Source organism: Oncorhynchus nerka, linkage group LG26 (genome assembly GCF_034236695.1).
Source record: "Oncorhynchus nerka isolate Pitt River linkage group LG26, Oner_Uvic_2.0, whole genome shotgun sequence".
NCBI lineage: Eukaryota > Metazoa > Chordata > Actinopteri > Salmoniformes > Salmonidae > Oncorhynchus > Oncorhynchus nerka.
In genome coordinates, this window is record NC_088421.1 from 10,090,084 (window position 1) to 10,114,517 (window position 24,434).

A 24,434-nucleotide genomic window follows, 5' to 3' on the forward strand; every position below is an offset into this window, starting at 1 on the left:
AGGGTGCCCTTTGGGATGCCTCCCTGGTCTGGCCAAGCGTAGTGATCAGATTTAATGAGAGGAGCACTATATCCTCCGCTCTATTTCAGGCTGGTCCTGTTAGCCATACTAATGACCTGCTAGGACCCCTCTCCTTCTCTCTGTCTATCTCACTCCAGTATCAGCAGCACACCCACTGAGACGCTCCCCTCCACACTGCAGATATCCGTTTCATCATGGATCACCAACTATCCAGTTAAAATCTACACAGAATATTAACGACAGGCCGCAGAGGGCTATATCTATCGTCACACACACAGTGCTGTAATGTGTGTGTCTCTTCTAGCCAGTCGAGAGGTGAAGGTGACCCCCCACCCCCCCACCACCCCTGACCTTACCTGTGCCAGGAGGGGTGGGCCTGCGTGTTCCAGTGGCAACGTCCAGGCTGGAGCTGCCACCAGATTTACTGTAAGAGGGTGGAGGAGAGAACAATGAGTGGATGGTTACTGGTGAAAAGTGAGGTGGACTGAAAAAAAATTGTCATTGAAAATAAATTGAACTTTTCCTATTTTTAATTGTGAAGTAGTGACTGTTGATTTGGTGATAATTGTACTGTATTATGTTGCATGCATTGTGGAAGCTAATTGGATAACAAGGTTGGCTCAATTCGAATTGAAGGCAGTCAATTTAGAAAGTAAACTAAAATGACAATTGAATAATCGAAAAAAGGGCATTTATTTTCAATGACTTCTCAATAAACTGAAAAGTAGACGTGAATTATTTCAAATTCAAATCACTTTCTGAATTAACTGCCCTCAATTCGAATTGAGCCCAACCCTGTTGGATAACAGCTCTGATATGACGGAGCCAATAGGTAACTGATCTATGTTGCCGTAAAGTGACAGGGTGATGTGTGCCAGGGGACGTGGGTGTGGGCAGCAGCCAGTACCTGGAGCTGAGGCGGTTCTGTCTCATCTTCTGCTCCTGCAGTAGCCGGGTGTTCTCCAGTTTGACTGGGCTGGGGATGAACCCCACCTCACAGCCCTCCTTCACCAGACGCCCAATCCACCAGTCATTATTGTACTTCTGCACAGAGCACACAGACAGACAAACACCTCAATACCACCCAATAATACACACACCGGTCTTCTCCTCCCTCGCTCAGAGCCCCTGCTGTTGTTGCCAAGGCAACCACCACCGCCATCTTAGCTTGCTTATCGACACATCAATCAGATATATATATAGAACCGGATGTTCATACTATAACTGAACAATATCCCGCCGTCTTCGTAAAGCTCAAGGGTATGGGGACTAACTCATCTTCAGAAACAATCTAACAATAAGAAATAGGAAGGCCCAGTGTTGTTTACGCAGCTCTGGTACCTCTTTGATGTGTAGGAAGTCTTTGGCTTCAAAGGAGATGGCCATGCCCTGCACTGGGACGTCGTCGTTGGGCCCAGAGTTGTAGCCCACATTCGTCCGCACAGCGAAGGCTACTGGTTTGGTCTGGGGAGGTGGGAGCAAAAGAAAAAGGCAGAACAAAGAATGAGAATAGAGGATAAGAATGACGAATGACGAATGACATGAGGGCGACAGAGTGGACAAGACAGGATGAGATACTAAACTCATGTCGCTCAATGTCTATTATTTCACAAAGACTGTTAATGAATGTTAATTGAATTGAAATATATGTTATAATATGTGTTAACCGTGTGCCTAAAACATTGAGGGAACACTGTTAGCGAGAATAGTTAGGTGTATAGTTAGGGTCGGGGTGAATGGTTAAAGACTGTGCTGTTCTGTACGGCTGTACTGTATAACAGAGGGACAGGGTCACAGGGAGGGCCATAGTGACCTCTGACCTTTGCTTTCTCGAGGGTGGCGAGGGCCTGTAGGTCTGCCTCCTTCCGCAGCGCCTCTGGGTCCTCCTCCAGAGACACATCTGAGTCCGACGGCCGGCTGGTGTAGGAGTCGGCAGAGCCCTGCAACACACACACACACAGGGACAGAGTAAGGAAGTGAGAGAGTGAGTGAGGGTTTATGTGTGAGAGAGAGAAAGAAAGAGGGCAGAGAGATAGGAGGTATAAAGAGAAGGAAAGAAGGAGCATGGTCATTTGTTCTAGTGTGCTGTATGTTTGTACGAGCGTGTGTGCATGTGTGTGTGTGTGTGTGTGTGTGTGTGTGTGTGTGTGTGTGTGTGTGTGTGTGTGTGTGTGTGTAAACAAGTGTATTCTATGGCATGACCACACGTCCTTGAATAAAACCCCTGTGCCAGTAAGGACAATAAAGACAGCAATAGTATTACTGGAACCACACACACACACACACAAGCAACACACACACCTCCCCATAACAAACACCAACAGACAGACATGGGGGAGAGAAATTAGTTGACTGTAGAGGTGTGTGTGGAATTAGGGATGAAACAGTTACCGGTTTCATGACAAACCAAGGTGAAATTCCCGACTATTAGTATACCATTTCAAATTTTAATTATCATTAAAACCGTGTTTCATTGCCACAGTTTGAAAAACTCAAGGTAAATACTGTCACACGATAACACGTTATGTAAACTCAGCAAAAAAAGAAACGTCCCTTTTTCAGGATCCTGTCTTCCAAAGATAATTCGTAAAAATCCAAATAACTTCACAGATCTTCATTGTAAAGGGTTTAAAAACTGTTTCCCATGCTTGTTCAATGAACCATAAACAATTAATGAACATGCACCTGTGGAACGGTCATTAAGACATTAACATCTTACAGACGGTAGGCAATAAGGTCACAGTTATGAAAACTTAGGACACTAAAGAGGCCTTTCTACAGAAAAACACCAAAAGAAAGATGCCCATGGGTCCCTGCTCACCTGCGTGAACGTGCCTTAGGCATGCTGCAAGGAGGCATGAGGACTGCAGATGTGGCCAGGGCAATAAATGACAATGTCCATACTGTAAGATGCCTAAGACAGCGCTACAGGGAGACATGATGGACAGCTGATCGTCCTCGCAATGACAGACCACGTGTAACAACACCTGCACAGGATCGGTACATCTGAACATCACACCTGCGGGACAGGTACAGGATGGCAACAACTGCCTGAGTTACACCAGGAACGCACAATCCCTCCATCAGTGCATAGACTGTCCGCAATAGGCTGAGAGAGGCTGGACTGAGGGCTTGTAGGACTGTTGTAAGGCAGGTCCTCGCCAGACATCACCGGTAACAACGTCACCTATGGGTACAAACCCACCGTCGCTGGATCAGCCAGAACTGGAAAAAAGTGCTCTTCCCTGACGAGCCGTGTTTTTGTCTCACCAGGGGTGATGGTCGGATTGGCGTTTTTCGTCGAAGGAATGAGCATTACACAGAGGCCTGTACTCTGGAGCGGGATCGATTTGGAGGTGGAGTGTCGGTCTTGGTCTGGGGCGGTGTGTCACAGCATCATTGGACTGAGCTTGTTGTCATTGCAGGCAATCTCAACGCTGTGCTTTACAGGGATGACATCCTCCTCCCTCATGTAGTACCCTTCCTGCAGGGTCATCCTGACATGACCCTCCTGCATGACAATGCCACCAGCCATGCTGCTCGTTCTGTGCGTGATTGCCTGCAAGACAGGAATGTCAGTCTTCTGCCATGGCCAGCGAAGAGCCCAGATCTCAATCCCATTGAGTACGTTTGGGACCTGTTGGATCGTAGTGTGAGGGCTAGGGCCATTCCCCCCAGAAATGTCCAGGAACTTGCAGGTGCCTTGGTGGAAGAGTGGGGTAACATCTAACAGCAAGAACGGGAAAATCTGGTGCAGTCCATGAGGAGATGCATTAAGTCGCTCTGGATAAGAGCGTCTGCTAAATGACTTAAATGTAAATGTTAATGCAGCTGGTGGCCACACCAGATACTGATTTACTTTGATTTTGACCCCCCCTTTGTTCAGGGACACATTATTCAATTTCTGTTAGTCACATCTCTATGGAACTTGTTCATTTTGTCTCTCAGTTGTTGAATCTTGTTATGTTCATACAAACATTTACACATGTTAAGTTTGCTGAAAATAAACGCAGTTGACAGTGAGAGGACGTTTATTTCTTTGCTGAGTTTAGTCACCCAATCAACATATTTTGTGAATTTAAAAATCCGGCAGACGTCGACTTGGGTTGTAAAAGTGTTCCAACAGCAGAAACACTATAGAATCCTATACAAGACTCCTGTATTTAGGTCAATTGTTGGGCTCATTGCAATTACTATAACAGTCTTCTTAAGATTAATTTGTATTTATGTCAATAGCGCATGAGGTCATTGCATACACTCAAATGCAACACAGAAGATTGACTGTGTGTGTGTGTGTGTAAGTGAATAATTATAATAAAACACCAATAATAATAATAATAAATACATTTGCTATTCCCTCGTTTACAGGCGTGCAGCAGGCAAACCCAGTGATGCTACTGGTCCCTCATCTACAGTTGTGGCACAGACACTCGAGCATTTAAAAAGGCAGGCTCATGCACCCACATCAAAAAAATGCTCAAGACCTCACTGCAGGCCTTTCATATTGCATTGCAAAGGACATGATGCCATTTCAAATTGAGAGGCCTGTCTTTCTGAGGCTGATGGAGTTTGCCGTGCCTCACTACAAAGTGAGTGCTGATCATTTTATTTGTTTGTTTGTTTATTTGATTTGCTTACTGAAGGTTGTGTTCATTTAAAGCTGCACTAGGGAAACGTTAAACTCTCATGGCCACATGGTGCCATCTTTAATGCTAATGTTATTATTTTAACGTTTATACACACAAAAAGTGCATAGTGCTGCTAATTTTATTTGTTGTTTGTTGGTTTTCAATATAAAACGATTTCAGTGTATCATTACTTTTTTACACATTTTAACAAAACCGCGATACTGATAACCGTGATCATTTTGGTCACTATAATCGTGATATGAAATGTTCATACCGTTTCATCTCTGTGGTATAACACAATCAAGGCCTTGTGCCCAACGTGATAATCCGTGTTTTTCCTCCCCTGGGATCTCTCTCCCTCTGCTTTCTCTCTCCTTCACTCTGTCCCTTCTCTCAACATGTTATTTTCTACTGCCTGGCTTTTCCCATCTCCCTATGCTTTGCTTCATCTCTGTTTAGACCATAATATGTACTGTAGTGTGTTCTGTCCATCTCTGTTTAGACCATAATATGTACTGTAGTGTGTTCTGTCCATCTCCGTTTAGACCATAATATGTACTGTCGTGTGTTCTGTCCATCTCCGTTTAGACCATAATATGTACTGTAGTGTGTTCTGTCCATCTCTGTTTAGACCATAATATGTACTGTAGTGTGTTCTGTCCATCTCTGTTTAGACCATAATATGTACTGTAGTGTGTTCTGTCCATCTCCGTTTAGACCATAATATGTACTGTAGTGTGTTCTGTCCATCTCCGTTTAGACCATAATATGTACTGTAGTGTGTTCTGTCCATCTCCGTTTAGACCATAATATGTACTGTAGTGTGTTCTGTCCATCTCTGTTTAGACCATAATATGTACTGTAGTGTGTTCTGTCCATCTCCGTTTAGACCATAATATGTACTGTAGTGTGTTCTGTCCATCTCTGTTTAGACCATAATATGTACTGTAGTGTGTTCTGTCCATCTCTGTTAAGACCATAATATGTACTGTAGTGTGTTCTGTCCATCTCCGTTTAGACCATAATATGTACTGTAGTGTGTTCTGTCCATCTCCGTTTAGACCATAATATGTACTGTAGTGTGTTCTGTCCATCTCTGTTTAGACCATAATATGTACTGTAGTGTGTTCTGTCCATCTCTGTTAAGACCATAATATGTACTGTAGTGTGTTCTGTCCATCTCCGTTTAGACCATAATATGTACTGTAGTGTGTTCTGTCCATCTCCGTTTAGACCATAATATGTACTGTAGTGTGTTCTGTACTACTGCCTGATGCCTACCTCATTTTGAATGGCTCGAGGCAAATATCCCAAACAATCACCTATAATTGTCATCAGGTCCACCTCTCTGTGGCATTTCTTTTGTTTCGCCCTTTATTAATAACCTGGAGGCACAAAGGGAACCTGCCTGGCTGCCTGCCTGCATTCAAGCCTACTCATCAAATACACACATTACTGTCTGGCACATAACACTTGGCTGGTGTGATATGAGTGTGAAGTGGATGCATCAAAACACATATGCAAACCTGAATCACATCTGATCAGGCGCTTTGATGTGTTTGAGTGTGGGCGTGTCAGAGAGAGAGGGAGATAGAGATAAAAAGGCCCGGATTTAATATTAGCACTGATAAATTACTCATGAAGTGGCTATGGTTTCGTCCACTTTCACCACCCGTGATGCCTGGTAACCTGAGCCTCTCTGGCTGACCCTAATCCACCCATACCACACAATAAAAACGCTGGCCTGGCCTCCTCTCTTGGGGGGGCTCTGCTCAGAGCGGAGCGTTCCCTGCCTGGTATACTGTACACTACAGCCCAGCACTGGGAGTACAGCCTGGCTCACTTGTCAAATGTTTGAGTGCTCTCTTTATGTAACTATCTCACTTGTTCTGTTTTTCCAGGTGTCAGATTCTCTCGCTCGCTTGCTGCATACACCCGTGGGAGGTGCAGACAAGAATGCGGACAGCTGAATGTGCAAGGCAGAATGAGTGAGTCATTAGGTGTGGGGTTTTAAAATAGAGGTGAGAATGTGGTGAGAATTGACATCCACCATATGTAATGATTTCAAATATGAGTTCAAATACGTGGGCATTTGGTAATTAGCACACAAGTATGTGCCATAACAAAATCAGAAAACTCGGACTCCCTATTGGTCTCTGGCTGTTACAACAGCAACTACAGGTACTGTTGCTATGCATAGAACCGTGTGAAAAGAAGAGAAGAAATTAAAAAGAAGGGTCGAGTTCCAGAATGCCCCAGAAGGTAAACAGGGTCAGGGGTCGGAGGTGAAGTTTCAGCGGCTTCAGCCTCCATCTCTGCTCCAGAGCAATAGAGACCAGACAGGACTTGAAGGACTAAATGTACACCAGGGCAACCTGCCGCTGACAAACAGAAATACTGTATCTGAGAGAGAGATAGGTACTTTGATATTTACTGTGTCACTTTATACGGTTTGAATGAATTACAAACAGAACGTTGATTCTAGTGCAGCCACCTGTCGCATCAAAATCATCAGTGGCTTAGCAATGCCACGCCCGGTAACCAAGGCAACAGTTAGACTTCCAGGGGAGCCACCCGACCATCCCTACTTCCTGTTTCATTAACACAAACACACACCCTTGCCCATCTCCCCGACACAGACATGCAGTGTTTAATAATGATGAGAATAGCCACTTACCGGCTCTGAGTCATCCTCTAACCCATACAGGTGCATCCCAACATGGAGAGCTGAATATTACAGAAAGGTTAATTAAGCTAGATGAGGAACCAAGAGGACTGTGTTTGTCTACGAGAGAGAATAAAGAGAGAATAGCTTACTGCCTCAGAATAACTCACAGAACAGCAACTCCCTGACTGCTGCAACAGGTCTGTGATGCAGTGAAAGCAGCAGAGAGGGAGCAAGAGGGATGAGTGAGTCTGCGTGTGTGTGTGTGTGCGCGCTTGTGTGTTTACAGTATGCGTGACTCACTCACTCAACCTGGTCACGCCACATAACAAACCCGCAGAATAGAAAGACAGAAAGACGGGAGTGAAATCGATGGAGAGAAAAAGAGAGAGGGAGACACAATTAGGGACTTAATCAATCCTTGACTAAACAAATAAAGTCTGGAGGGGGAGTGTGAGGCAGAGACCAGGGTGATGTACCGATCAACAGGCAGTATGGATACCTCTAATTACTCTTACCCTCCCCCTTACGCTTTCTCCCCTACTGTCCTCTCTCTCCTCCACCTTTCTCTTTCTCTCCCATCGCCTCTCTACATGCCCATTTACTGCATACTGTCCTTCCCTCTTCCACTCCCTCTCTTTGTCAATGGATTCTGTCACTAATTTAATTGCTCACAGCTCCTGTTCAAAATAGCTAAAGACCACCTGATCCCATAGCTGCTCTCCCATTGGCCAGGCCAGTGTTCCCAGTAGTGTCATAGTAACCAGCCCAGTTGCTTAGTAGAGAGAGAGAGAGCGAGAGAGAATCAGAATAGGACCGCTCACTTTTGGAAGTGGTGAAGGCAGAAGAAATGGCTAGATTAACATGGTCTCAGAAACACACTCAACTGGTTACTAACGGCTACAGCTGAGCTTCTATTTGATAAACAAAGTCGCTCTGGATAAGAGCGTCTGCTAAATGACTTAAATGTAAATGTAAAATAAACATCCTGCTTCAAGGCTTTGCCTATAGAGCTGGGCCCATAGACTTATATAATGATGACTGGGTCCCACCCAAATCAATAAGACAGAATGTTTCATAATACGCACATCTCTGATAATCTCACTCCATACCCATATGGAAAAGATCTAGAAGAATTTGACAAGATTCGTTTAAGTTCTCCCTAGAAATAGTCAGTAATACATATGGCACCAAATACATTTATTTATTAGACATGATGTCCACATCATTGGTGCCCGAGGAGGAGCTGTTGTGGGGGTTACCTGCCTTGCTCAAGGGAAGAATGGCAGATTTTTCCACATTGCTGGCTCAGGGATTCGAACAAGCAACCTTTTGGTTACTGTCCCAACACTCTAACCGCTAGACTACCTGCCACCCCAGAGGGGAGGAGGAGGAGGAGGAAGAGGTAGAGTCGCGGTGGAGGAGAGAAGGAGGACGAGGACATGGGTAATCACTTCAAAGCTGAGCCATGGCAGAAGGTTTCACAAACTAGATTTTCTTGGCAAATATTCACACTCACACACACACACACACACACACACACACACACACACACACACACACACACACACACACACACACACACACAGACACACATCCTTATCCATTAAATACAATTTACAGTAAGAAATGCTTTCAGTTGAAAACTGAGGGAAAAGAGTGTGAAAGACAAGAGCATTGAATAATGAGGGGTGAAAAGCGTTGCCTTGAGGGGAGAAATTATGTTAATGATGTTGCCTCTTCTGATGCAATGAAGCCCTTACTGTTCCAATACGTGATGGCATGATGGAGGAGGGAGAATGCATCTACAGGCTACAGCATAAGTTACAGACGCAAGATATTCAGCAGATTTTTCCACCATGCCGGCTCAGGGATTCGAACAAGCAACCTTTCGGTTACTGTCCCAACACTAACCGCTAGACTACCGCCACATAAATTACAGGCGCATGATATGGAACTTTCTCACTCCGAATTAGTCACGATTCATTCAGGATTATCCGTAAATCATGGTAGCATCCACATTAATGTAGAAGTGTTTCGAAACATATTCATTTCTTATTTTCAATAAAAGTGACAATACATTTACCATTTGTTTCTATCGGGCCAAAGTCATCTGAAACACAGCCAAAACAAACAGGAAATGCATCTAACAAATTAGTAGAGTCACAAGCTTGATGTAATCATTTCATGCTAGGAATATGGGACCAAATACTAAACTTGACTACTTTAATACACATATAAATGAATTTGTTCCAATACTTTTGGTCCCCTAAAATGGGGGGAGGGGGGACTATGTACAAAAAGTGAAGTAATTTCTCAACGGTTCACCCGACTATATTGATGAAAATACCCTCAAATTAAAGCCGACAGTCTGCACTTTAACCTCATTGTATCATATCAAATCCAAAGTGCTGGAGAAGACAGTGTCACTGTCCCAATACTTTCAGAGCTCACTGTATCCAGTATGTGTTGGTGAATATTATATGCATCTATCTACTGTCCTCCTTTGTGACTGTCTGAAAACAAAGAATACGTGTTGTCAAGTCATATGCCTCGCCTTCATGATGATATAAAGATGTACAGATAAAAACAGACTACGATTCAAAGTGAGAAGGCGGTGTGTGTGGCAGAGTGAAATAAGATTGAAACGATGGCAAGAAAAGATACCGAAGTGAAATACAATAATGGTCCAAACCACCGGTATGATTAATTATGACATTCTAATCCTGACAAGATCACAATCTCTCGCTACTCCTCTAGGCTGTATTTCTGCCCCAGCCCTCCCTCCAGCCCTCTCTCCAAGCCCTCCTTCCAAGCCCTCCCTCCAGCCCTCTCTCCAGCCCTCTCTCCAAGCCCTCCCTCCAGCCCTCTCTCCAGCCCTCCCTCCAGCCCTCCCTCCAAGCCCTCCCTCCAAGCCCTCCCTCCAAGCCCTCCCTCCAGCCCTCCCTCCAAGCCCTCCCTCCAAGCCCTCCCTCCAGCCCTCCCTCCAGCCCTCCCTCCAAGCCCTCCTCCAAGCCCTCCCTCCAAGCCCTCCCTCCAGCCCTCCCTCCAAGCCCTCCCTCCAGCCCTCCCTCCAAGCCCTCCCTCCAAGCCCTCCCTCCAAGCCCTCCCTCCAAGCCCTCTGTGTGATCGGAGCAAACAGTCTGCCCAGCTGTAAACACAGTCAGAGACAGGGCAAACACACACTCAGACTGCCAGCAGAGAGGGAGGTGGGACAGAATGATCAGCCCAGGCTCAATCCCTATTCTACAGGGGTTTTCACATCCCACAACAGCAGCACTGGCATAAACAGTAGGTACAACACCAGTCAGCGGTGGAACTGAAGAACAAGCAGCAACAAAAAGCCACACTCTTCCAGAGGATTAAAAAAGCAACAGGTATTGAGAAGCAGAATGCCAGGTTGGTAGCTAACAGTGTACTAAGAGAGAAGCGTTAGAGACGTTCCTTGTCTCGCGATGGCCAGTGGCGCTTCCCAATGTCTAAATGGCCATGTGCTTGGCACACGATGCCTGCCGTTGTCATGACAATGGGCTGGACGACGGACAACCGTGTCTTTGTGAACTGCTATCTAAAAAAGGCCCTGCACTGCGGAGAGAGACAAAAACAAAAAGAAGTGGGTCATGTACAGACCTCACCGCAAATACACAGAGAGGTGTGATTCAGCTCAAAGTGGGCACTGATGAAGTAATATCAACAATAACTTTTTGAAAAAGGATAAGCTAATAGCAGATAGTAGTACTAGGCAAGTCTAATTATACTGTTGAAACCTACAGCATTTTAAAAAAAAGGTACTCTGAAACCAAAACAACAACCAAAACAATGACAATACGCCTAGGAACTGGAACAATAAAAAGCACAAAAAACATCAGAAAACTAGGGGTCAAGAAATCAGCAACATAAATGTAGCACTCGGTCTGAAACTTGTGGAGGTCAAAACCATTACATTCTCATGGACACTCTTCGTTAGGAAACACTGACGTTAGGCACGATGTGATCTGTGTCTGTGTGGATCCAGGCTGAGACCAGCTGGGACAGGAGAGAGAGAGAGAGAGAGAGAGAGAGAGAGAGAGAGAGAGAGAGAGAGAGAGAAGGAAAGAAGCCTCTGTAGGGGCTAGGGTCTGGGACAGTGAGGCTGGCGGGTCCCTCGGCAGGCAGGCAGTCTACCAGGGGGGCTGGAAGTCTAATTAAAAACCCAGCGCCCTCCCTGCAGCTGTGGCCCAGCCCAAAATGGAATCACAGAACGCAGGCGAAATAATAGCATCAAAGAGAGCGAGAATGAGAGAGACCAGGAAATGGCGCATCAAAAACTTTTTTCTAAGTTAAAGTGTCCTGTCCACCAACCTAAATTTCAACCCTCTTTGACACACACGCCCACATAGTCTCATAGACATACTCCAACACACACACTCCGACAGTACGGCAAGGCGCCCTTCCCGGACCAGGTGCCAAAACAGACTCACCAAAAGTGTAATGCGTTTAGGTTTAGCCAGGTCTGTCTTACCATGCCGGGCCTGCGATACCTGTCGGTCTGCTCCATACCGCGCTTGCCACACCACGGCAAACCAGAGGGGCAAAGCCACAGTCCACACCAACGACCAGCAAGCAGTGTGCGTGAGAGAGAGAGAGAGAGAGAGAGAGAGAGAGAGAGAGAGAGAGAGACCGTGCCGGCAAGTGTGTAAGTCCAAAAGTATGTGTGTGTGTGTGTCTGAAAGAGAGAGCCAGAGAGAGAGTACTGTATGTGTGAAAATAGGAGAGTGCTCTCCAACCCTCCTAACACACCCCCCCACCCCCAAGAACCTGAACCTTGTGTATGAGGAAAGGAGAGGGGAGTGAGGGAGCTGGGGGGGGGGGGGGGGGTCGGGTTGCAGGACTTGTGCTACATTTGCAAACTGGGGAATTATATTTAGCCCTGGCAGGACAGAAACAGGACCGTGAACGCAACACAGCGAGCCCCAGAAGGAGGCTTGGTATGCAGCCGTCAGTCATTCAATGCCCCCACTGACGTGGGAGAGAGGCTGGGGCAGGGGGGGGTGTAAAAAACTGTCCTCTATCCTGCCCTCTCCCTCTCTCTATACCCAGAACAGGACATCAAACAAGGGGATGATATGGGGTCAGAGGGGAGGAAGTGACTAGATTGGGGGGGGGGGGGGGGGGCAACAAGGACATCCAGTGCGCAATAATATGACAGCACACTTGGAACCAGTCAGCACATAGGAGGTGAGTGTCCCCAGGGACTGCGGTTGAAAATTAGCCGGCTGGCTAAAACCGGCACTTTTACTGAAACGTTGATTAATGTGCACTGTCCCTGTAAAAATAAACTAAACTAAACTAAAAAAACTAAACTAAAGACAAGGGAAATAAAACTGACACATTTCAAGGCCACACAGGTTTATTCTAAAATCTCTTTGATTAAGTTCAGGCAACAGTTGGCATTCCTGTTCCAGCTACACAAACTAGATACAATACCTACTAGCTTTCAGTTCTAATGTGTTGCACTTCAATGGATTATTCCAGCTTCTACTATCATGAACATGTCCCTTCTTCTTTAGATCATACTTCCTTATGTCATGATCATACTTCATCAACCTGAAAGCAGGTACGCAAACTTAGATCATTTCAAGTAGTCAGCAAATAAGTCAAGACGAGTCGGCAGATTAGTGAAGATTAGGTACAAATCTGTCGTTCTGCCCCTGAACAGGCCCACTGTTCCCAGGCCGTCATTGAAAATAAGAATGTGTTCTTAACTGACTTGCCTGGTTAAATAAAGGTAAAAAAAATTTAAAAATTAAAAAATTGAACTTGAACTCTTTGGCCCAGTGAGGCAGCCAGCCAGGCAGCAGTCAGTCAGTTAAAATGGCTCCAGCCTGTTAAACTAAGGTGCCCAATTCAATCATATCTGCTTCAGTCAACATCCGCATAGCTGATGTTTTGACGTGTCGGAGGTGGAACTGCGTTAGAGCTGTCCAACCCACAAGTGGCTCCTGGCATTATACTGTACCTAAAGCGGACATTGCCATTGGCTGCACGGAGTCGCACTAAGCGAAATCCCATGCAGCTTGTTTACAAGTTGGAACACTGGAATGTGAGATGTAATCTACACCTCGATAAGACTGATAGAAATCCTCATTATTTTGTTTAATGTTTTCCATATATCCTACACTTTCTTGTTTTTAATTTCTAATGCGAGTTGAACGGATGTGGCTTCGTAACAATGATCACAAGAGCAGCTGCTCATCGATTTGACGCGGTTCCACCTATGACACCGCCAAAACATCAGCAGTGACGTAGCACAATTTAGCAGGGCCCCCACGCAAGGCCCAAGCAATTCTAAAGCTAATGTTAGATTATTCAAATATGTAATCCAAGTTTAATAGCACTATTAAATGCTGCAGGGCTAATTTCTTTAGCATTTTGGCATGTTTTTCTATAGATGTAGAACATAAAACAAAATGTATAAAGCAAACCCTTAGGCCTTGCGCAGCAAATACTTTGACTGTTTAAGCACGTGATGGAAAACGGTGATGACATTTTCATCTTAAGGGGTTAAGATATAGGTTGAGACATAGCTGGCAAGCCACTGACGGAGTTGACAACTTCTCAAGACAGACATATTTTTGCCAAAAGTCCAATACAAACATCTGTAAAATATGGAAAATCATTCATTTGAAAATCCCCAATAAAAAACTACCATTCCATCAGATCTTTCTGCACTCTGATAGAGTTGATGCTTCACGGAGTTAACAAAAATTGCATTTTTCATCTTCTTTCAAGTGGTTTAGACCGTAGCAATTAGTTTTTTCCTCAGTTGCTTTATGACTAAAAGCGAATTAAATGTAACATATTTGAACCAACATTCATACTCCAGATGGCGTTGACAGTTTATGGTTGTGACCATGGTGATTCCCATATTGTCTGTTTAAATCTATCAAAAGTAGAGAACTTTCCAGACTATGCATTGCCCTATATGTAATGAGGACATGAATAAGGATTTTAGACAAATCTGACGCTGTTGGCCAAATCTCCGAACACATCTTTTAGGAATAACAATTTAAAATATGTATATTCTTTATAGTCACAAGAAAGATACTTCTTTGGTTAATATTCATTATTGACATTTTTATTATGAAATTGGGATCCTTTGCATTTCCAGGCATAGGGCAGACATGGAAATGAATAATATTGAAAGTAGTTTGAAAATTAAAAAATTTAAATGTACATTTTAAGCTCAAATAATGCAACAAAATAATTGTTTTAAACTATAAAATGTTTCCCTACTAGACAAGGACAGTCCCAACCTTCAAGAATCCCTGAGCAAATTTCCTGCTATTCTATACATTTTGCAATGAGAAAAAAAGTGTGTTTTATTGTGGGGGGGTGGGGGCTCATGGGGGTGAGTGCTACGCCAGTGTACATCAGCTATGTGGGTGTTGGCTGTCGCCGGTTAACGCTTGATTTGATTGAATCTAGGCCTAAACTAAGGAAAGCAGGGTGTCTGGTATCTCTCTATTCCACCAGCAGAGGGCAACCTCTGACACTGTGACAGGTGCCTCGCCATAGCGACGCAGGAGTGGTTGACTGACTGGTGATGAACAGGCAGCCAGCCAGCCAGGTCCACAGCATGAGGAACAGATTGCCAGAGAGAGGCAGGCAGGCTAGTATTCTCAGAGCCACTCCCAAGTGTCAGCCACTCAGACTACTGTTTGGTTCCCTCGCCTCAAAGAGAAGCAGCCGACTGCCAGGCTGCACTGACAGAAGGACTGATTACATTTTCCCTTCCAATGGAAAGAGAACATACACCCGAGCAGGATTTCTCTCCCACACAGCTGAGAAAATATGAGGGCGAAAAAGAAATGAGGAAAAATGACTAACTGCCACTCAGATGGAGGAAATTGTAACTATCGGTTTATCAAATTCTCCTCACTCAAATGAGAAGAGGTGATTTCAGGGTGTATTATTAAGATAGGCTTCATCCTGTGAACATTGCGGTCGTAGCATTTAATTTATTTGTCCTGAGCTTGGAGCAGCTTTCTTTTACGTAACACAAGTCGCCCTCTCTATTGTGAAACAGCCAATTGACCTGACCCTGGTGCCATCAAAAATAATGATTAATCATGACCTAATGGCGTTGGACTGACACAGTTGCTCTAAATGGAATGGCAAAAGAAGGAAACTGAACCCTGGCGAATGAGCCCCCGGGGATGCCAGGTTGATTATGGTCCTTCACTGACTGTGTTGTGTAGGGGTCAGCTCATCTCATGTCTCTATGGTAGAATAGCTGCAGGGCATTGCCGGACAGCCGGACAGTCAACTGTATTGATCACAAAAACCCATCTGAATGTGTGTGTGCGAGAGAGAGAGAGAGAGAGAGAGAGAGAGAGAGAGAGAGAGAGAGAGAGAAATAGAAATAGACAAAGAGATTGATAGATAAAGAGAGAGATGTAGAATTGAATCCTCAAATCATCTTCAGTCAGCCCAGACATTGAAACAGCAATGAACAATTCCAAAGAGGCAAGGAGGTCACAAGAAGTGCATCTGATCTACATCTTGTGTCTTTCACATCCATATTGCCTCTTCTTTCCCAGGTTACAATCACAGCTAGTAATGGTGCTCATTACTACATGCCTGCCACTCCCTGTGTATCTAAAGTACTCTATTATTGTGTACACACACACATACACACTAATCCATCGAAACATCCTCTCCTCCTCTCCATCCCACTGCGCCTGCACACAGAGGGGAGATTCGGTGTGCCGGTTGCCATGGAAACCAGACCAGTGTACCGGCTTCACCGCTGGCTGATTGTGTGACAGTGTGTGTGAGACTTAAAGCTTGGAAAGAGTGTTCAGCTCGCAGTTGCGCAAGAGGGGGCAAACATATACAGTGCAGCTAGCTGCATACATAGACATAACACAGCCTGCCTACGTAGTGCATTATGACATGTAAATGAAGGATTTACTGCAAATTGAGGTTGTATACAGGTTGGTATCCATTTGGGACACACACTTTAATGGCGCCTGCTACCGTACATGTCCGGCTCAGAGCAGACTTACAGAGAGTTAATGAGGAGATGTGCCAGTGAGTAGGGGAGGGAGGGGTGCCACAGAGGATGAAGTTAGCTAACCTTTAGAATCCACAGGAAGGCTACACTCCCTGTGTTCACTGCCAAGAGAGGGGAGTTTTTTTGTGTGACACCCATAGCGAGCAGGTTAATGTCGTCAGGCAGGGCAAAACGTCCCCTACCTCAAATGAAGAGGTCGGGGAGGGAAAGGGGACACATGGTGGCATAACACAGGGCCGCTTTAATAAAATGTCACGTCCGCATGATGAGCTGTGATGGAGATGACACGTGTGTCACCTTAAACACCTTCCCCCTCTCCAGACCTCCCGGAAAGGAAGTGTCTCTGTGTGGTGCGTTTCCCCCATGGAAACATATTTCCTAAAGCCTGTCTCTCCTGCTGGAGAATAGCAGGCTCCCATGGGCTCACCCTGACAGTGTTGATCAATGAACCACGGGGAACCTGGGGAGGGAGTGCTGGGGAGGGTCTGAGCCCTACACGAGGACCTGGAACCAGGACAATCAGGACTGGTGGGATCTATCTCCTGGGTCCCTAAGAGGCACTCTCACTCTCGGTCTTGTTCTTATCCAAGCTGCATCGATCTGACCAGTTTATTGTTGATTCATAGTGAAAAACATTGAGTCCTGAGTAGGTGGGGGCGTCCACTGGGGAGGACAGCAGAGGCATCAATTGTGTTTATGAGAGTAACATAAATGAGGGGTGACCGAGATAGGTCAAGGGAAAAAGAAACAAGAAAGCTATTGCACAGATGAGAAAGAAGAGAAGGAAAGGGGGAGGAGAAAGAGGATAACAACGTGTAATGTAAGTAAAACTGCAGAGAGCTTTGACGGCTGTGTGTGAGTGACCGTGTGAATGTGTTTGGGTTACTTATATGAGAAGGCGCTAATAGCGCTGCCGCAACATCCATACTGATCCAATCGGGCTATCCTCACCTATGAATCTCTTGAACTAATCACCAGAGGAATCAGGTAGTCTAGTATACGGTACAGTATAGGTACAGCATAAGGCGAATAGGGGGTCTTACCTGCCGGACAAAGCTGTTGGAGGTGGTGTCAGAGGAAGTGCTTCCATCGGAGCGCTTGAAGCGGCTCTTCCGTTTGGAATACTTTCCCTAGAAGGAAGGGAGACAAGGAGACAAGAAACCAAAAAAAAGAGACATTAGAAGAAGCTTCACAAAGCAAGTCTTAATAAAAAAGTACACTTGAACAAAGTTTTGTTCACAAACATATTTTCTGTTGAGAAAACATAACGAAACCTCCCAGCTTTGTTCTAGCGGTAAATTCATCTCAAGACTTTTAAGTCCACAAAATTAAATTGTTTATGATACTGGAACTCTATGATTAGGAGAGCTTCAGGAACATAGAAGACAATGACCAGAACAGATGGAGCGCTGCCAGAGATGGGAGTTAAAAGGAGACAATGTGTCCTGATCCTCTCCCAGCACCAGTGTACTCCACCATCTTAGCTCAGCTTCATGTTCTACCTCCATTACTTGTCATTATTCATGTAGGTTGGGACCCTGTAATGTGATTGGCTGATCCCTGGCAAATGGCCTATCTGGCTTGTGCAGGGCCCTCCACTGCATTAGAGCCCACCCTGGCCACGTCACCATGGATACGCAGTGCCGGATAATTGCATTTGTTGGCAATCAGGAAGCCTGATGGATCAGACTAGTGGGTTGTGTCGCTCCTGTGTGCACAGATGGACAGGGACCAGTACATCGGAACATACAATACACTCACACATTGACTGTATGCATGAATACGTGCAGTGTTCAAAAGGTAGACACCCACATGGGTCATATTCCTGCAATCAATAACCTCTCAGAGCCATGTTCTCTTTCACAAAATCATGCTCACAAACTGTACAGTTTGCCGCCACACACCTGCTCCCAGCAACCCAACCAACCCCACCTTCATACACGCACGCACACACCTGCTCCCAGCAACCCAACCAACCCCACCTTCATACACGCACGCACACACCTGCTCCCAGCAACCCAACCAACCCCACCTCCATACACGCACGCACACACCTGCTCCCAGCAACCCAACCAACCCCACCTTCATACACGCACGCACACACCTGCTCCCAGCAACCCAACCAACCCCACCTTCATACACGCACGCACACACCTGCTCCCAGCAACCCAACCAACCCCACCTTCATACACGCACGCACACACCTGCTCCCAGCAACCCAACCAACCCCACCTTCATACACGCACGCACACACCTGCTCCCAGCAACCCAACCAACCCCACCTTCATACACGCACGCACACACCTGCACCCAGCAACCCAACCAACCCCACCTTCATACACGCACGCACACACCTGCTCCCAGCAACCCAACCAACCCCACCTTCATACACGCACGCACACACCTGCTCCCAGCAACCCAACCAACCCCACCTTCATACACGCACGCACACACCTGCTCCCAGCAACCCAACCAACCCCACCTTCATACACGCACGCACACACCTGCTCCCAGCAACCCAACCAACCCCACCTTCATACACGCACGCACACACCTGCTCCCAGCAACCCAACCAACCCCACCTTCATACACGCACGCACACACCTACTCCCAGCAACCCAACCAACCCCACCTTCATACACGCACGCACACACCTGCTCCCAGCAACCCAACCAACCCCACCTTCATACACGCACGCATACACCTGCTCCCAGCAACCCAACCAACCCCACCTTCATACACGCACGCACACACCTGCTCCCAGCAACCCAACCAACCCCACCTTCATACACGCACGCACACACCTGCTCCCAGCAACCCAACCAACCCCACCTTCATACACGCACGCACACACCTGCTCCCAGCAACCCAACCAACCCCACCTTCATACACGCACGCACACACCTGCTCCCAGCAACCCAACCAACCCCACCTTCATACACGCACGCACACACCTGCTCCCAGCAACCCAACCAACCCCACCTTCATACACGCACGCACACACCTGCTCCCAGCAACCCAACCAACCCCACCTTCATACACGCACGCACACACCTGCGCCCACAGATATGACCAAATTTATCAGAGCAGTACACTTTACAACAGGTCTAATCAGAATACTCCTCAGTGTGTGGTATGGGCCAGCTGTCAGAGAGTTTGAGTCAAGCTGTAGGTCCAGCTGTAGTCCAGCTCCCCTCCCATCATCACTGAGCCGGGGCACCATAGTGCCCAGAGGTATGTCTCTGCCTATACTGACAACTTCTAAACAAATGTGCCCTCAACAGCCGCAACAATGCTGGCCCGGACATGTGCAGCATCCTCTGTGGTCTACACACTATAGATCATATTCAGAGGATGAAGAAAAGAGAAAGCGCAACACGATCTCTGCATCCTTGACAGGTGAGTTGTAGGAAATGAGGGGGGTGTATTGAGCTGGCCATGGGGAGAGGCTGGCTACAGTAAAGGGCAGGGAAATGCCATAGAGGGGAAGTAGGGAGGGGAGGTTTCCTGTCTGTAACCAACCTCCAGGGCTAAGTGACTAATTAGAGGGGGGTGTGACGCGAGCGCTGCTCTGTTAGACAGGAACTGTAAACTGGGGAGGGATGGGAGGACAAGCCTGTGGTGTGTCTCCATCTTCCAGCATTAACAGAGCATAGTCGAACATTCTCTAGGCAAACATACAGCAACAACACTCCTCCGCTGGTGCTGCATGCAGAAGAACAAACACAATCTATAATCTGAGCTATTGTATCCAGGCTTGATTTAGATCAGTTCAGCATTCTCCGGCGCCTGCTCATATATTTCCATCTCTGTTGGGGTTGGTTGTTGCCATTCAGTGTTGCTGGGGTGCCTTTCCTCCAGGATATTACTAGTACGGTCACAAATGGAACCATTTTTTCTATATACTGCTATACCGTACTATACTGCTTTTGACCAGGACCCACAGGGCTTCAGTCAAAAATAAGTACGCTATGTAGGGAATGTGGTGCCATTTGGGACGTAGTCTACAAGTGTGGTCCCCCGGTCGTCTCTCCACAGCTGAGTTATAAATATGCCAGCGTGACCCGCCGCAGGTCTGCGTGAACTTTATATCTAATTGATCCGAGTGCCACACACAAACCCTTCCCCACCACATTACACAAGGAGGGGGTCCATCTGTCTCTCAGCACAGCACTAACACGCAAGGGATAGAAATCTGACATCTAAAAACAGTCACAGAGAGAGAGCGAGAAAGAGCGAGAAAGAGAGAGAGAGGCAGAGCGAGCGAGAGAGAGAGCGAGAGAGAGAGAAATAATGATGGGGAAGGGAGAGAGAGATGGAGAGAGAAAGAGTGGGAGAGTGAGGCATGCAGGAAGCATACTTGGCATGGCTTGAGGTGTTGGGTTGTATACAGCACGTGTTGTTTTTCTGTGATGTCGCGGTTTCCGTGGAGAGACAACGATGGAGCTTAGCGTGGGCGGGTTTGTTCTGGTCATTGGCGTGGGAGGGGTTTGTTCAGTTTTAACATATACTGTATCTTCCCGAATGCCATTTATAGCTACATTCTGAACATTTAGAGTTCTAAAAGAACAAGTGTTTTGTAAGAAAATATTGCATGAGCACAGATATAGCAATTATCAAAAGCCAATATGCTGTTTTTTTTTGGAGGGCAGAAAAGGCATGGCTCTAAGAGAGAGCATTATAACACATGATATGATAATTAAGTGCGATCTTATTCCATTAAATGTGTCTGCCAGTGTGTATGGCATTCATCCCCTCTCATTTCTGGAAAAAGGATGTTCGTGATCCTCATCATTAATCAGCAACACCTTGAGTCCATGACAGTTCCTGGCAGCAAAGAAATAACAATGCAATAGCTATGAGTAGGCTATAAAGCCATTAAACAGAGTTTGGTGTCCTTTACTCCTGCATGAAGGCAAAACGGATGAGCGAGAAAATCGTGTCCACTGTCCACACAGTCCATTAATACGTGGGCGTGGCTTGCATCACTTGTGGACTTCATCCATCTAGTAACATATAGCACATAGCGCTATAATTGCGGACAGAGTTAGTTCAATCATCATTGAGCATTAGCCTACAATAATAGGCAGCTTTGTGTAATTATTGACCATCAAATGGTCAAACCAAAAATAGTCATTGTCATGTCATAAATACACACTTTTACAACACATAAATTGTTTTTAAAAAATAATAAAATAAAAAAATGTCATAGTCTATAATTCCTGTGGTTCTATTTGAAAGTGAAACAGCTGTAGATGGTAACGAGAAACGGAAGAAGAGACACACAGCAGCCACAGTTACCATATTAATGGCCAACTGTGACCAAACCAATGCTTTTACTGTAGATGAAGAATACGTGCATTACTTTGTTATTACCCTGGTTATTAGGCCTACTGATAAGTTCACATAGCAACAAAAACGTGTCAGGGAATTATAACCTACTCCATTAAATCTTATTCGCAGCTGGTTCGTTCACCTGCTTCCCTGCTTGTATCGTCCCTGTTATGACAAGTCAAACTGTGGACTGTCAAAATGTCTAAACAAAAAGCTTCAGCAACAGGCGGACTGGCTCCATCAAACCTACGGTGGGATTTCCCGGGTAGGCTTGAGTTGTAGCCTATACTGCTTACCTGTGCGTGTGGATGTTGATCAAACATGTCCATTTGGATCTCCTGGGTTGAGGTCGAAGGCGTCCTGGACATACTACTTTTCTGTACCATTGATTTACTTTTTCAATCCTATTTTCTAATTCCTATATTTATGATGATATCGCTATTGTCATTGTCAACGAATTACTTGCCGTTGTTTCCCCGAGGGTGCTTCCCAAGCGAAGTACAATAGCAACAGCGGCGTCGTCTACAGTCTATCCTAGCCCACCACCCTCTGTTTCTTCACTCAGACAATACGGACGGGGCGCTCCACTCGAGATTCCAGCTGCGAACCGAATAGGTCCACGCCCCATTGACCAGGCCCCACCCTCATCACTGATTAATCAACGAGAGACCAACACGGAAGGGATGTCTTGTGATTGGGTAATGGGTAAGGCAATTAGACTAGGTTGCAACCTGGTCTAACCACAGATTATATCCACATTTTTAGATGCTCACCTCATTTCAAGTAGCACTGTAGGCACTTGTCGGCAGTGGTACATCAGTGAGGATATGTAGCCTGTTGGCTTACTGTTTTTTCTTATATACATTCTATCTATCATCTATCATCTATCTATCATCTCAATGCAATCAGAGAAACATGAAAAGCATCAATATAGTCCTGAAGATGATAATTATACGGTACATTGATTCCAATGTTATACAGATAAGTCAATATTCATTACATTAAAATCATGAGACACGAAAAACAAAGATACATTGCATTTGATTTCCCCCATATGAGCACTACATTGTTATAATGGTCATAAATACTGTACCAGTCAAACTTTGGACACACCTACTCATTGCAGGGTTTTTCTTTGTTTTAACTTTTTTCCACATTGTAGAAAAGTAGTGAAGACATCAAAACTACAGGGAGACAGGACGGACAGCTGATCGTCCTCGCAATGGCAGACCACATGTACCAACACCTGCACAGGATCGGTACATCCGAACATCACACCTGCGGGACAGGTACAGGATGGCAACAACAACTGCCCGAGTTACACCAGGAATGCACAATCTCTCCATCAGTGCTCAGACTGTCCACAATAGGCTGAGAGAGGCTGGACTGAGGGCTTGTAGGCCTGTTGTAAGGCAAGTCCTCACCAGACATCACCGGCAACAACATTGTCTATGGGCACATACCCAACATCGCTGGACCAGACAGGACTGGCAAAAAGTGCTCTTCACTGACGAATCACGGTTTTGTCTCATTAGGGGTGATGGTCGGATTCGTGTTCATCGTCGAAGGAATGAGCATTACACAGAAGCCTGTACTCTGGAGCGGGATCTATTTGGAGGCAGAGGGTCCGTCATGGTCTGGGGCGGTGTGTCACAGCATCATTGGACTGAGCTTGTTGTCATTGCAGGCAATCTCAACGTTGTGCGTTACAGGGAAGACATCCTCCTCCCTCATGTGGTACCCTTCCTGCAGGCTCATCCTGACATGACCCTCCAGCATGACAATGCCACCAGCCATACTGCTCGTTCTGTGCGTGATTTCCTGCAAGACAGGAATTTCAGTGTTCCTTCATGGCTAGCAAAGAGCCCGGATCTCAATCCCATTGAGCACGTCTGGGGCCTGTTGGATCAGAGGGTGAGGGCTAGGTCCATTCCCCCAGAAATGTCCGGGAACTTGCAAGTGCCTTGGTGGAAGAGTGGGGTAACATCTAACAGCAAGAACGGGCAAATCTGGTGCAGTCCATGAGGAGGAGATGCACTGCAGTACTTAATGCAGCTGGTGGCCACACCAGATACTGACTGTTACTTTGATTTCGACCCCCCCCTTTGTTCAGGGACACATTATTCCATTTCTATTAGTCACATGTCTGTGGAACTTGTTCAGTTTATGTCTCAGTTGTTGAATCTTATGTTCATACAAATATTTACACATGTTAAGTTTGCTGAAAATAAACGCAGTTGACAGTGAGAGGACGTTTCTTCTTTTTTCTGTGTTTACTAACCAAAAAAAGTGTTAAACAAATCAAAATATATTTGATATTTGATATTCTTCAAAGTAGCCACCCTTTGCCTTGATGACAGCTTTGCACACTCTTGGCATTCTCTCAACAAGCTGGAATCTATTTCAATTAATAAGTGTGCCTTTTTAAAAGTTCATTTGTGGAATTTCTTTCTTTCTTAATGAATTTGTACCAATCAGTTGTGTTGTGACAAGGTAGGGGTGGTATACAGAAGATAGCCCTATTTGGTAAAAGACCAAGTCCATATTATGGCAAGAACAACTTAAATAAGCAAAGAGAAATGGCAGTCCATCATGACTTTGAGACATGAAGGTCAGTCAATCCGAAAAATGTCAAGAACTTTTAAAGTTTCTTCAAGTGCAGTTGAAAAAACCATCAAGCGCTATGATGAAACTGGCTCTCATGAGGACCGCCACAGGAAAGTAAGAC

The 24,434-nt window shown here is 45.7% G+C and overlaps 1 protein-coding gene across 4 annotated transcripts in view; it reads right to left on the reverse strand.

The window, feature by feature from the left end:
* Window positions 1-22,266, reverse strand: part of LOC115110240 (voltage-dependent L-type calcium channel subunit beta-1-like) — a 36,782-nt gene extending 14,516 nt beyond the window's left edge. For 2 of the 4 annotated variants that reach the window (XM_029635730.2, XM_029635725.2), the window contains exons 1-6: window positions 22,003-22,266; window positions 17,416-17,502; window positions 1,842-1,961; window positions 1,363-1,485; window positions 929-1,065; window positions 378-445 (exon numbers count right to left, since the gene is read on the reverse strand). In XM_029635730.2, coding sequence (XP_029491590.1) covers window positions 378-445; window positions 929-1,065; window positions 1,363-1,485; window positions 1,842-1,961; window positions 17,416-17,502; window positions 22,003-22,092 — 625 coding nt within the window. In that variant the 5' untranslated portion in view covers window positions 22,093-22,266. Of the gene's footprint in view, window positions 1-377; window positions 446-928; window positions 1,066-1,362; window positions 1,486-1,841; window positions 1,962-7,326; window positions 7,432-11,815; window positions 11,948-17,415; window positions 17,503-22,002 lie in introns of those variants that run through there. The other 2 variants (XM_065010068.1, XM_065010066.1) reach the window with 2 other exon arrangements.
* Window positions 22,267-24,434: the final 2,168 nt, after the last annotated feature.